Source organism: Zootoca vivipara, chromosome 7 (assembly GCF_965207765.1).
Source record: "Zootoca vivipara chromosome 7, rZooViv2.hap1.1, whole genome shotgun sequence".
NCBI lineage: Eukaryota > Metazoa > Chordata > Lepidosauria > Squamata > Lacertidae > Zootoca > Zootoca vivipara.
The window spans coordinates 55,711,773-55,726,321 of NC_142590.1; the positions used below are offsets into that span (position 1 = coordinate 55,711,773).

At 46.7% G+C, this 14,549-nt stretch overlaps 1 protein-coding gene across 8 annotated transcripts in view; it reads left to right on the forward strand.

Moving 5' to 3' along the window:
* CDK18 (cyclin dependent kinase 18) overlaps positions 1–14,549 on the forward strand; it is a 96,299-nt gene that overhangs the window by 60,308 nt on the left and 21,442 nt on the right. For all 8 annotated transcript variants that reach the window (XM_088674307.1, XM_060277100.2, XM_035121848.3 and 5 more), the window contains 6 exons: positions 5,064–5,203; positions 6,738–6,863; positions 9,312–9,368; positions 10,077–10,191; positions 10,685–10,779; positions 11,652–11,714. In XM_088674307.1, coding sequence (XP_088530433.1) covers positions 5,064–5,203; positions 6,738–6,863; positions 9,312–9,368; positions 10,077–10,191; positions 10,685–10,779; positions 11,652–11,714 — 596 coding nt within the window. The remainder of the gene's footprint in view (positions 1–5,063; positions 5,204–6,737; positions 6,864–9,311; positions 9,369–10,076; positions 10,192–10,684; positions 10,780–11,651; positions 11,715–14,549) is intronic.

The following is a 14,549-nucleotide window of genomic DNA, read 5'->3' on the forward strand; positions in this document are numbered from 1 at the left end:
CACCAAAAAGATGTCTGTTAAGTAACTTCATTATATAGTTTCCATCCTTTGCTGTAGACACACCGCTTTATTCTAGCCTGTTATGGTTAAGTCTTTTATGAAACCACCACAATTGCCTGATGTGCACTCCTGGGTTTGTTTTCAAGTGTTTCATTGGCTTTTAATATGGTATGGTTATAATGCTTGTAACATGCCTCGGGACCTTGTGGTGAAGGGTAAGTAAGAAATCCCTTAAATAAATAAATACGCTCCTGCCTTTTACCCCTGCCTCTCCTGCTTCTATTGAGAGTTTACAAAATCTGGTTCTTTTCGAAGGAATGGAAGAAGCAGCACAATCTCAACAGGTTCCTGCTTCTCTTCTGTCTCTTTTTGAGAAGCGTGGCTTTGATGTGTGCAGTCATGTTTCAGGCAATTGAATCGTATTGCCATGCCACTTTTTTCCCTCTTGGCAGCATTTCGGCAGCATATTTGTTTGTTTACTTTTATCATAATAGTCAGCGTTTAAATTTGCACTAGAATGCTTTTTCATCTATATATAAAAACATTATTTGCACAATACCTCTTAAACAAGAAGGGTTTTGACACAAATTTTATAAAATGATTTAAAAAAATAAAAAAGCTAAAATGGTGTGCTTTATCATAGAAGTGTGGAGTTGGAAAGCACCACAAGGACCATCTATTCTGATCCCCTGCCATGCGGGAATCACAGCTAAAGAATCCTTAAGAGATGGCTTAGATGCGTGATTACTTTTCCGCTCAATAGAACTTCAGCTGCCAGGAAAAAGGCTAAGCTTTCTTATGCCCACTATTGTGGACGGAATATAGCAGGATGCATATGCAAAAGTCCACCTGCAGCTCCATATGCACCTTACAGGGAGGGAGAACTAAAGAGGAGAAATTGGAAGGAGCCATTTAGCAGTGTCATTTGGCAGATCAGAAACAAGAGGATGACTTGCATCTTTCTGCCATGCTGGCTCCTAACTGTGTTTGAAATCTGACTTAGGTTAAAATTATGTAGGTAATTTTTTTCCTTTTTTTCCATGACCATTTTTTCAGCATGGACAACGTTGCCTATCTCTGCAAAGGGCTTATGTAATCAGTTCGCACTGCCAAATTCAGTCTTGTTTGATTGTGTTTCATGCATGGTGCTTCTGCATCCATCTTTTGTATCCTTTGTCAAAAGAGCCCAGTTTCTGCCATATGGAAGGGTGAAGGAAATGGGCAGGAAGCAGGGCTGAGTTCTCATTAAATGCTACGTCTCTGTCCAGAAAGCTGATAATTAGCAAACAGTTCATTTATTTGCATGCCTATCCTAGAAATAATGCCTCTGCAAATTCACATGCCCTATCAAGCTTAAGTGTGAAGCATAGAACCACAAGCCAGAGAGAAACAGCTTTCCACAGAGGACTTCTGAACCTTCTTTGTTCATATTGCATTTTCCATTTGTGACTCAACAACACTTCAGAGTTGTGCTCTCAAGAAAAAAGGTCATTTAAATGTTTTACAGCACAATCCTATGTATGCCTACTCAGAAATAAGTCCTATTGAGTTAAATGCGGGTTATGGGTTACAGGATTGTAGTCTTAAAGGGTCGTTTCTCAAAGCAGCAGAACCAGTTGAAAGCTTAAGAGTAGGCACTTTAAATTTATATATTATATTATATTATATTATATTATATTATATTATATTATATTATATTATATTATATTATTTCCCCACCTTTATCCCAAGAGGCTGAAAGTGGTGTATGTGGTTCTCCCATTCCCTATTTTGCCCTCACGAATTATTATTATTATTATTATTATTATTATTATTATTATTATTATTATACCCCACCCATTTGGCTGGGTTTCCCCAGCCACTCTGGGTAGCTTACAGCATATATAAAAAATGGTAAAACATCAGATATTAAAAAATTCCTAATAAAGGGCTGCCTTCAGGTGCCTTTTAGAAAAGTCAGGTAATTGTTTATTTCCTTGACATCTGATGGGAGGGCGTTCCACAGGGTGGGCGCCACAACCAAGAAGGCCCTCTGCCTGGTTCTCTGTAAACTCACTTCTCACCAGTCTAGCTGCCGCATTCTCGATTAGTTGTATTTTCCGAGTCACCTTCAAAGGCAGCCCCATGTAGAGCACATTGCAGTAGTCCAAGTAGGAGATAACCAGAGCATGCACCACTTTGGTGAGAGATTCCACAGGCAGGTAGGGTCTCAGCCTGCATACCAGGTGGAGCTGGTAGACAGCTGCCCTGGACACAGAATTGACCTGCGCCTCCATGGACAGCTGTGAGTCCAAAATGACTCCCAGCCTGTGCTGTGGTCCTTCAGGAGCACAGTTACACCATTCGGGAACAGGGAGTACCCCACACCCGCTCGCCCCCTGTCCCCCCAAAACAGTACTTCTGTCTTGTCAGGATTCAGCCTCAATCCATTAGCCACCATCCACCCTCCAACCGCCTCCAGACACTCACACAGGACATTCACCGCCTTCACTGATGTATGTATGTTACGCTGAGAGATGGTGACCAGTGCATGGCTGAGTGGGTCCTAATCCAACACTCCAACCACTACACCACACTGCATCCTCCCCAAAGGGCTCTTTTCACAGCTGCCATATTTTGCCATGGCTGCCAACTAGAATTAGGGACCTTTGACATGACAGATGTCACTTTCAACAGCCTGGGCAAAAAAGAAAGAAAGAAAGAAAGAAAGAAAGAAGAAAGAAAGAAAGAAAGAAAGAAAGAAAGAAAGAAAGAAAGAAAGAAAGAAAGAAAGAAAGAACACAAGCATTATCTAGACCAGTTCCCTCATGCACAGCAGATTGCGACCATCTTCTTCTGGGGAGAAGGCTTGTGACAATCCTTCCTGTCTGGCGCAGCACATTAAAATACATTTGGGCCTTTACACCATCATTGCTACTGGCTAGTGTGCTCTACATGGGAGGATTAGTGGACATTGTGTGGCAAGGTCCCAAACCATCCCGGGACGTGGAATAAAGACACATGAAACCGTATTTTTGGTTAATGGGCAAAAAAGGCCACAACTTTATTGGTTACACAATGTGTGTGGTATTGGCTTAGGGCATTGGAAACCACACAACTATATCTGACTCCTGCCCGTCTCCAAGAGTCTTGGAAGGGTTAACCACCAGTAGGGGAGCCCTGCTGATGCACATCTAGGGACTCCCCCAGGGTCACCACTAGGGGTCGTGCCATGGCCGTCTGGGGCTTCAGATGGAGACCACACACCCGGGTTCCTTTAACGGAATACCCTTGAATTAGGAGGGGTAGGTGATAGCCACTGCCTCCCCTCCCCTTCAACCTAATACTCCAATGCCTAACCACCAACGAGGTAGGCAAAAAAAACCAAATGGCCGGTGCCAATTTGCCAAGTGGAAAAATGCCTACCAGGCCCCTTGGACAACCAAGGCAACCAACTGAGGTCCATAGCAAGTTCAAGAAATAAAAGAGCCTAACCTAAGGGCAGGAGAACTGGCCGAGCAGGGAGAAAAACAGGGACCAGTCCTCGGCCGTGGGCAGTGGGCAGTTTAAATAGCCCGTGCCATGCCCCTGGACCGTCCAAATTGAACAGCCTAAGGGTGACATGGCTGAGGACCATTCAATGGCGCAGGGGCGATCCCGCCTGGCGTGCGTGGGGAGGGCTTGCTCCCAGCCCGCAACTTGACCATCTTTTGATCCTCACTGCTGGAAAGATGCATTTGGCGCGTCTGCCTCTCCCCTGCTGCTACTAATAAATCAAGGAAGTTTTTGGATCTAGCAGCGGCCAGAAAGGTGTCAACCTTGATTGGAGGAACCATTGTACACCCAGCCATAAAGTTCAGCGAGACGTCCCTTTACAGTGGTGATGGCGTACATCTTCCTAATGGGAAAAATGATGTTTGGCTTGCTGACATGTCCCCGGGAATGGGAAATGGCTTTTTAGGACACTTTAAATGAGCTTGGGTCCTTAAGTTAGCACCTGGTTAGAACATACACACCCCACTTATGGGGGATGGAGCAGTTCTGAAATTGGGACATTGGTGTGCCACTCCTTCAAAGTGTACCCCCGAATGGTTATGGCATTTCTAGGTCACCCAGAAAAATGAAATGAGTTGTGGTGTGCATATAGCCTGAGATGCACTAATCAGTAGGAAAATTGGAGAATTGAACACTTTGGCACTTAGCACTCAAAACGTGAGGCATGATGTTTACTTCATAATAGTTGCCAACATTCCAGCATGAAGCAGAATGTTGGGCTGTAGGGATTCTATCCTGGCCTCTTTTAGTCTTGGATTGGGTAGGGGGAACTCGATGTGGCACAACAACCAGAAACAGATCTGTGCTTTCAGAATAGCAGCTTAATTTACTAGTATGCCATACACAAAAAATTATAAAATAAAATTGGTAAGAGCTGCATTAACAAGCTACAAACATGGGGAATTTTTATAAAATATTTCAGGCTTCTCTGCCACTCAAAGCCTTTTGAGTCCCTCTTTCATTTATGTCTCAGGGCCGATTCACTCCTATGGTTTCTTATATGGGCATTATTTTTTACTTTGGGAGACCATGTGTGCAGTCACCTCTGATGAGTATAGAATATGGATGTCTGTTTGCTGAAACAGTGTATGATAGGAAATGGCAATTGGTTGTAGCTTCATGTGTGTGCTCATCGAAACGGAAGCAGCAGGTGGAGACTTCTGGCAAATTTGGGGTTGTACTTTCTTACGGGTGCCATTTGGGAACTAATAAAAGTGCAAGAAGGTCATGCAAATGACCACGTCTCTGTGAGCTGCAGTATCCAGATACAAGGTAGTGCTTAATTAGTTAAATCCATCTTCCAGGTTAAGTTTTTTCCAGCTGTAAATTTCTTAAATAATGTATGGTGTTAAGTCAAAAGTATAGTTAAGTGTCCTAAGTGATCAGGATAGAACAGATTTAAAAGGTTAGAGCAAAAAGGTCACTTTGTTTGCCTTCATTCCTCTCAACAGTGACTCCAAACTGTCCAAAGTGTTGACAGTCTGTGGAATCATCTGGTCAATTTCTATCTGCTCTTCTATTCCCATCAGATATGGCACAAGGGCACCTGCATCTGAGTCATCTGAACAGGGACATCCAGACGCAGCCCAGCTCCACTTCACCTTTGGAAGGCCCGTCCCCAACCACTGTGTGTTACCGAAATGGCAACCAGCGTCGGTTTTCAATGGAGGTGATACGCAATTGCAGAGTGCAGGGAATCTGTATGGAATGTTAGAAATTAGACCTGTGTACAAATGGCCTCTTGAAATTCTCCACCCTATTTGTGGGCACAGAAACTGAGTGGGTGGGGTGCCATTTCACACAATTTCTCCAGAGGGAAAAGAAATTATCCAGCAGTTTCCCGGGCATGGCACTCACCATTAGCAATGACAAGTAGCCTAGACTCTTTCCTCTCTTTTTTGTCATAATGGCAGCCTGGCCATCATTCTACATCCCCCACAATGCCAGTTTTCCAGGACATTGTGGAGCTGAGATGGCAGCTGCCACAAAAATTAATAAATGGGGGGGGGTGTAATTACGCAAAGTGGCCTTCTTTTTCTAGGAAGCTGAGAAAAAGAAAAATAATTCTTGAAATGCTTTCTGAAATGTCATCAGGCGTATTCTTAGAAAAAATTGGAAAAAAATGGCTCTAGCTCTAATAGTTATGATGTTTATGGACTCCTTTTAAATGCAACAGGATGCTGACTGTTTGAGAATCAGAGTCAACCAAGAATCTGTCTTTGAGAATGAGTGGTCTGTTCATATCAGAAAAGAACTAGTGTTGCAATTGAAATTTATTTTATTTATTTTTAATATACTTATACCCCACTTTTCAGCTCCCAAAAGATTTTGGCGATATACAAATCTAATATCTAACAACAGCAACATCAACACTGGAACAAAGTTGATGGCCCCTTCCCACATCTTTGTGTTCTTCCCCAGATTAGTGTATTCAGTTAGTCTTCTAGATGTGTGTGCTTTACTCAGTGTAGGGTTTGTTCTTACGAAACTTTGAAATAGTTTTGAAATGGCTGTATGAGTGCCTGTTCAAGGATGTTCCCGTAAAGTGGTCAGTGTTGGCAAAGTACATTATGTGACCTTGGAGAACTTGGAGTTACTTTTCTGGGGAACATGTCTGTGCCAATAGAGGCTAGTGACTTCTTGAATTTGCAAGCTACAATTTCCCCGCCCGCCCCGTCAGAATTTGAATTCCATTTGTACACAAAAGTGTGCCTTTAAAGCATAGGCAAAATGCCATGGTCTGCCTACTGAGAAGCAACAACTATTTTTCCTACACCCATAGATGGGGGAATCACTTCTTTGTGAGAGGACATGAGCATTAGCTCCAGACAAAGTTGGGACCCAGTATTTAGAGATTAAGTCACACCACATGGCATAGATGCTTGAATTCATGCATTTTTAAGAGAACACACATACCACTTGCTCAAAACTAAAGCCTGGCTCTCCTGCCTCATCTTCACTATCAGTTTGAGGCTAGAGAGTGGTTTGAAGAAGTGAAACAGATAAGCAGGGCAATGTAGTTGCCTTTAATTTTATTTCTCCCACCCTTCAAATGCTAGCACCGCAACTGTTCTATGCTTCCGAATGAGCAGAAGATGAAAGGGGATGTTGTGGGACATTCAACATTAGGGCTGTGACCAGCAGAAGTCTTTTGGATGGCTAGGAGGCCTTGGGAACTAATTCTGTGCTGCTCTTCTCCACAGGACGTCAGCAAGCGCCTCTCTCTGCCCATGGATATTCGCCTTCCCCCAGAGTTCCTCCAGAAACTAGAGATGGAAAGTCCAGAGATTTCAAAGCCTCTTAGCAGGATGTCTCGACGGGCTTCTCTTGTGAGTCCCACTCTTTGACAGGGGTTCAGAACATGCAAGTTCATACAACGCAGCAGAACTTTGCCCTCATGCACTTGCACATATGAAAAAGCTCAAGTGTGGTGGGCCTAAACCAGGGCAAACACCTACTTCAGTACTGAAACTGCATTAGAAATGTGTGCTGTTCAGTTATTCCAGTTTCTCTGGGCAACTAAGGCCAGCAAGTGGCTCTTTTTTGCCCCCAAGAAGTGGTGGGGTTGGAACTCAGAACTCTTAAGGCGGAAAGAAGAATGAAACCTTGTATCTCAGGGTTTCCCATTTACCTGTGCAGTGTTGTTTGTCTCTTGAATAAAATATATGCAGCTGAAGTGAGTGTCCCATAAATATCAGTAACATCATAAATTAACAATGTGTGCTGCTTTGAAACTCACAAATGTGGGGCTGTTACTTTTGTGGAACATCGGATCACATTAAAGCCTCATTTGCTTTGTCTGCAGCCTTATTATCATTTTCACACACAAATAGAAGTATTCCTGCTTAAAATATGGAAAACGTTTGGTTTTTTCCCTCCACCTTACTCCACCTCTGGCCAGTCCTGCCTGGGTTCTGGCTGTGCAGGTTGCAACCTGTTTTTAGAGTTTATGTGTGGTTGACCCTTTAGATCCAGTAGGAATCATAGTTGTAAGATTCTTTTAAACCAGCAACTAATCAGGCCAAGAAGCTTGTTGAACTGGAGGCAGAAAAGCAGGGAGAGGGGTGCTTTCTCTGTGGGGATCATATAACATCTCTGTGGTATCTAAAGTGCATTGCAACCCAGTCCTAAGCATTACTTGGAGGTGCGTAGGAGTGCCAGACTAGAGAAGTATGCCAGAAGTGCATTGTGTTGAAATACTGGTAGCTGATTCCAGGAAAAGGGACAAGCTATGTTTCGTTTTAAGCACACACTTTAAAAATGTGCTTACCACTCTGTTTCTTTAGCAAAAGCAGCTCCTCTGGATTGCTTTCTTTCTCTGTTTTCCACACTCACAGCCGCTGTGTGTTTTAAGTTGCAGTGTGATCGATCGTGATATGAATCCCATGGCTAGAATCTTGTTCATGTTGCCTGCCCCCAGTATTTAGGCACTGAGCTTGAAGAAAACACCTGAAATACTGAGCGAGAACCGTTGGTTAATTCATGATCCTAAATTGCTTCAGATGCAGCTCATTCACAAGTTTTCCCTATTGAGCTAAAAATGAAATATTTATTGAATCCCATGGGTCCGTTTTCTGCAAAGGTGGCTGCCTCTTTACCACCACCTAGTGCTGAATAATATCATGCTTAAAAGGCAATACATGACCTAAGCAGCATTAATACTTGCTTTGAAAAGCCTCTTATCACCACAGAAGGTTTAATCCTGTTACTCCATCATGTTTACAAATGGTACGTACATTCAGACGCCATGTTCACACAGTAAAATACAAGCCAAATATGCAACGTTTAACAAGAGGCATTGTTAGCCCTATTGATATTCAGCAAAAATAGAGTACATGGGATGTGAACATTTGACTGTTTATTCAGGGCCATATGAGGTGTTGGTGGAAGAGGTTGGGGGGATTGACCTGGTTCTCCTGACCCAGGGTCAATGCTGAGCCAGGATCGAAAGGCATTACACAAGGGAATCTTGTATAATGGGAAGGGAAGACCCAATTAGGCAGCTTAAACAGCTCTCTGGACAGAACAATCTGGCAGACTGATGGGAGAAGTGTGAGAAATGAAAGCAATTAGAAGTTTTCCTTGCTGCAACGTGCCCCAAGTGAAGAAAGCGATTTCACTAAATATATTATGCACCAGCACTATGGGGAAAGAAGCAAGAATCCATCCATTTCTTCAGACACCCAGCCCTCTTCAGCCCTGGGCAAAAGGGTGTAGAGGGGGTGGAGGGTGACCCTGCCTGCAGTGTCTCCAATGTGCCCACTCCACTCCAACCACTGTGCTGAAGGGAGGCTGTGAGCACATTTTGCCTGAATGTGTTTAGGTGTCTCCTCATGATCGGGTTATCAGGATTCCTAGTCACAAGGAGGCTTGTAAACCTGTTCAGGCAAACATACATACAAGCCCCCTTCAGACATTTGCACTAATCAAGCAAGGGTTGGAAGTGTAGGGGGAGACACCTGGGAATGTTGAGGATAAGGCCATGGTGCATTCCCTGGCCCCGTCCCTCTCCGCACTTTTGCCCTTGCGTGTCCAGGAGTAACAACTAAGGAGGACTGTTCCCAGTGACTGGCGGATGATTTCACTTTTGCAAAAAAGTAGCTCACACAAGGTGTTTAACTGTTATTCAAGGACCTGCCTTGATTTTTTTTTGTCCCCTTCCTCTCCACCAAATGTATTGCAGGCAAAAACTGCTTTGCAGAATGTGATCGTCAGTAAGTTTCCTAAGGAAGGGAATGTGATCTTTTGTATTGACACTTCTTCCTTTTTCATGACAGTCAGACATTGGGTTTGGAAAGATGGAAACCTATGTTAAACTGGAGAAGCTAGGGGAGGTAAGAATAAGCTCTGTCATCATTCTACTCCCATGTTGTGTCTTTGTGGTAGATTTTTAACTGCCGTCATCCACTTTGGGATCCAGTCTTGATATGTTAAGGGCTTTATAGATTTAAAATGGGGCTAGGCCAGGGGACCTGTGGCCCTCCAGGTGTTCCTGGGCCTTGACTCCCATCATCCATGAACCTTGACCTTGCTTGCTGGTTCCTTGCCTGCATTAAAACTTGTTCCTTGAGTTGTGAATAGAATTTTTCAAAAGTCTTGCAAGGGATCATCAGCATAAGGAAGCAATTTGGTTCTGTTCAGTGTCCTATAGTACGGACTAGGATGTGCTTCCCAAATTGAATGCTTCCTCCATGCTGAAATAAACTTCTTCTTTTTTAAAACTAATTTCAGATCATTTGATGCAGATTATTAAGCATATATTTACCAGCAAATGCTTCTCAAAGAAGCATGACAAGAAGTAAATCTAGCTTGTCAACCCAAAAGAGATGAAGTTTTAAATCAGATGAAGCCCATCTGAAGATATTGTTTGGAAGAAGGCTGCAAAGGAGTCATTTTTATTCCAAATTAAGCAGGGCTGCTACAGAGATCTAATCCAGTTCCGCAGAACCAAAATAATGCTGTTTTATGTACCATAGGGAAAGTGGAGTTTGCTGTGGGGGGTTTTAGTGAGCTGCTTACTTTTTTTGGCTTCTTCCTCTCAGGGCACCTATGCCACTGTCTTTAAAGGGCGCAGCAAGCTCACCAAGAACCTGGTTGCCCTGAAGGAGATCCGATTAGAGCACGAGGAAGGGGCCCCCTGCACAGCTATACGGGAAGGTGAGGAGCAGGGTTCATTTTCCAAAATGTAAACATACGGAGAAACATCAGGCAATGCTATTTCCACATACACTTGCCTTGCTTATACACAAGCATGATAAGGAATGGAAACATCCGATCATGTGACCCTGCAATAGGACCCTGCCAGTGGGGGGCTAAGCCAGATGCCAGAGTGGGTGAGGTAACAAATGTAAATTTTACCTTGTACAATAGGGTGCTTTTTACCCACACTCTCAGACCCCCGCCCTCCATCCAGGCAAGCAAGAAACATTATCAACGTTCAAGGACCCATTCCAGGCAGACAGACACACTCACTGAGGGTGCGAAACAGGCCTGGTGTGGGGTCTGGCTAGGGAGTTGTGGCCTGGGGGGAGTCTTGAGGGCCACAGAGAGAGGCCTAGTGGTCTGCCTTCAGTCCCCAGGCCTGAGATTTTAGTGCATGGCGTACACCCCACCAGCACACCCTTGTGACTAAAGTCTCTCTGCCTTGCAGTTTCCTTGCTGAAGAACCTCAAGCATGCGAACATTGTGACCCTCCACGATATCATTCACACAAAATGCGCCCTAACTCTTGTCTTTGAGTTTCTGGTGAGTCAGGACCTTCTGTCTTATGGGGAGGCTGGCTGGTCCAGGCTTGTCTACAGCGCAAGTGTTATTTGGGCAGTAAGGAGAGGGCTGTAGTTCAGTGGTAGAGCATCTGGTTCACATGCAGAAGATCACAGGTTCAACCTCTGGCAGAGGGAGGGCCAGGTATGTCCTTAACCTGAAACTCTGGGGAGCTGCTGCCAGTCAATGCAGACAGTACTGAGATAGATTGACCAAAGGTAAAAGGCAGCCTCCTATGTTCAGGGTCTGAAGGTTCCCCCCTCCCCTTAAAAGCAGCATCTGTGCAGAAAATGTGGTCTCCGTGTAACACACTGTTTAAAAAAAAAATCACGTTCTCCAACCATAATTGTTTACCAATATTCCAGGTGGAACACCTGGAACACCTTCCAGGTGGGTTTGGTGGGGCTTGCCCCCAGCTAGGTGTGAAGAGATTTTCCCTAAATAGCAATAGAGAAGTGTGTGTGTTTTCTCAGAACAAAATGTGGTTTGAGTTCATGGAACCTGGAAATTCTCCACAACATATGTGCCAGTTAAGGGACAAAATACTTGGGCTGAATCTGACCTAGCTATGTTGATTAGGATAGTGACTTTGAATCTCTTGCTGTAGCAATCTACTAGTATGCATTCATATAATAAAACAAATACATCTGGAAAGGGTTGTGTAGTTTTGATCTGTATATTGAGCTTCAATGAGCCAGAGGAGACAGTTTACTGCAAGCGTACACACACCTTCGGGAACTGCTGGGAAATATTATTACTTGCATTTTTTTGTTGCCAAAGACATGTTTGGTCACTTCAGGGGGCCTTGGTCTTCAAAGCAACTTGGGCCTCTCAGGACATGCTTGTCTTTGCAGGACAGTGACCTGAAGCAGTACCTGGATAACTGTGGGAATCTGATGAGCATGCACAATGTGAAGGTGAGTGAACAGGGTGGATGGGTGCAGGACTTCCTCTTCTGTAAAATGATTGGTAGGCTTTCAAGTCAGAGCAGGGGTGGTGTCACAGTGGCCGGTATAAAGTGGCACATTTTGGACATGAGGTCCACCACCACCAACACTGCGGTCTTGCCCCTGGAAGAAGGCAGATCTGTGATGAAGTCCATGGACACCACTTCCCATGGCCTGTGTGGTGTGGCTAAGGGCTCCAGCAATCCCGGTGGCGCTGCTCTGACCACCTTTGCCCGCTGGCAGGTGTCACAGCCCCTTACATAGTCTCGAACATCTTCCCTCACCCCTGGCCACCAGAAGTGTCTCATGACTAGGTGAGTGGTTTTGTCCCTCCCAAAATGACCCGCCGTTGGGTTGTCGTGCATCTGCTTGAGGACCGTACGTCTAAGCTGGGTGGTGGGCAGGTACAGTGCACCCTTGTAGAAAAGCAGCCCCCTGCGTTCTGCAAAGTCTTTTGCCTGCTCCCCCCCCCCTCTCAGTTCTCTGAAGATGCGGTTGGCAAATTCATCCGCTGCCGTCAGTGCTGTGAGTTCTGCCTCGCTCACCACTGCTGCTCCGCAGGACCATGCTGACGGGGGGAAAATGTGCCTGGGTGCCGGTGGCGCCTCCTCCTCCATGTACTCTGGCTTGCGGGATAGGGCATCCGCCCTGACATTCTGCTCTCCCGGGATGTAGTGTATGGAGAAGTTGAAGTTCGAGAAGAACTCTGCCCACCGTATCTGCCGCTGGTTGAGCACCCTGGCAGTTCTCCAGAACTCCAGGTTCTTGTGGTCTGTGCACACCTGGATGGGGTGCTTGGCGCCCACCAGGAAGTGTCTCCAGTGCTGGAACGCAGCGTGGATCGCAAGAAGTTCCCGATCAAACACCGTGTAGTTTCGCTCTGGCTGGGTCAACTTCCTGGAGAAGAAGGCACAGGGTCTCCACTCTCTGTTGGCGTCCAGTTGCAACAAAATGGCGCCCACAGCTTTATCAGAAGCATCTGTCTCCACGCGTAGGGGCGCGTCCTGAACCACGTGGAACAGGTTCTGGTCTGAGGCGAACACCCTCTTGAGGCTTTCGAACGCTGCTTGCGCCTCTGGTGTCCACCTGAACTTCTGCTTGCCTCTCAGGCAGTCAGTGATGGGAGCCGTAACGCGAGAGAAGTTCTTGATGAACTTCCTGTAGAAGTTGGCGAAGCCTAGTAGGCGTTGGGCATCTTTGCGCGTCCTGGGGCTGTGCCAGTCCAGGATGGCCTGCACCTTGTCCTTGTCCATCGCCAGCCCCTTGTCTGACAGCTTGTAGCCCAGGAAGTCCACCTCCTTGGTGTGAAACTTGCACTTCTCCAGCTTCACATACAGGTGGTTCTCCTTCAGGCGCCGCAACACCTCCCTGACATCTTTCACATGCTGCACTGGGTCATTGGAGTAAATAAGGATGTCATCCAGGAAGACCAAGCATTTCCTGAAGAGGAGGGACCCCAGGACGTGGTGCATGAAGGCCTGGAAGCATGCTGAGCCCCCTTGCAACCCGAAGGGCATCACCAGATATTCAAAAGAGCCCAGAGGCGTGAACATCGTGGTTTTCCATTCATCGCCTTCCCGGATCCTGATCAAGTTGTACGCCCCCCTCAGGTCTAGCTTGGTGAAAATCTTGCCCCTGCGTGCCGCTGTCAGGAGATCATCCACTCTGGGCATGGGGAAAGCCACTGGCTCTGTCACTGAATTCAGTCGTCTAAAATCCACCACCAGACGGCGCTGTTGCGTGTCTTTCTTGTCCACCCAGAAGACCGGGCTGCCCCCTGCTGCCTTGCTTTCTCTGATGAACCCCCGCTTGAGGTTCTTGTCGATGAAAGCGCGCAGATCCTCCAGTTCCTGGTCTGACATGGCGTACAGCTTGGCTGGGGGTATAGTTGCCCCTGGCACCAGGTTGATCTGGCAGTCAAAAGGCCTGTGTGGGGGTAGGTGGTCGGACTCCGCTTCGCTGAAGACCTCCTGCAGGTCCCAGTACGGCTTGGGTATCGCCTCACCCCCTTTGACGTGCATGGTGGCCACCGTGGCTATCGGAGGCCCCTCCCCTGGTTGGTGCTGCATGCAATGTTCCAGGCAAAAGTCCGATCCAAAAGTGATGCATCTCTGGTGCCAACTGATGGAGGGGTCGTGGCGCGCCAGCCAGCTCATGCCCAAGATGATGGGGGGGTCTGAGATGGTGGTGACGTTGAATGCCAGTGTCTCTGAGTGCCTTCCCACCGTCATTTTCATGGGGGGGGGTTTGATGAGTGATGGCCCCTCCCAGCAGCTCTCTGCCGTCAATGGTCGCCACGTGCAGAGGAAAATCCAGCTGCAGAAGCTGGATCTGGTGCTCTTCTGCAAAGTTCCTCGAGAAGAAGTTCGCTGACGCCCCACTGTCAATTAAGGCGAGGACTGTCAGGGGATAGCCATTTGGGAGCGTGAGCGTCACTTCTAGAACCACTCCTGCTCTGGGAGGGGTGGGCTGGCTCTGCTCCTCTCTGTGCGGGTGGGTGGGCTGGGGCTGTTGTCTGCTGACTGTGCCTGGCTGCTGCCCCTTGTCTCCTGCAGCCAGGCTTTCCCGTTTCCCTGCTGTGGTGCTGCGTCAGTGGGGGAGGGCACAACCGTTCCCGCCTTTCCTTGCCACTCCCTGCGATGTGGGCAGTCTCTGACGAGATGCTGGGGGGAGTTGCAGAGAAAGCAATTCCCACCCCTTCCCTCCTTGCGTCTTGGCGCCGCTGGGGTTTGAAAAGCCCGCGCGCGCGCGCTATCAATCTGCATGGGTTCCTGGTCCTGGCTGGCCCCAGGCGTGGCTTGAAAG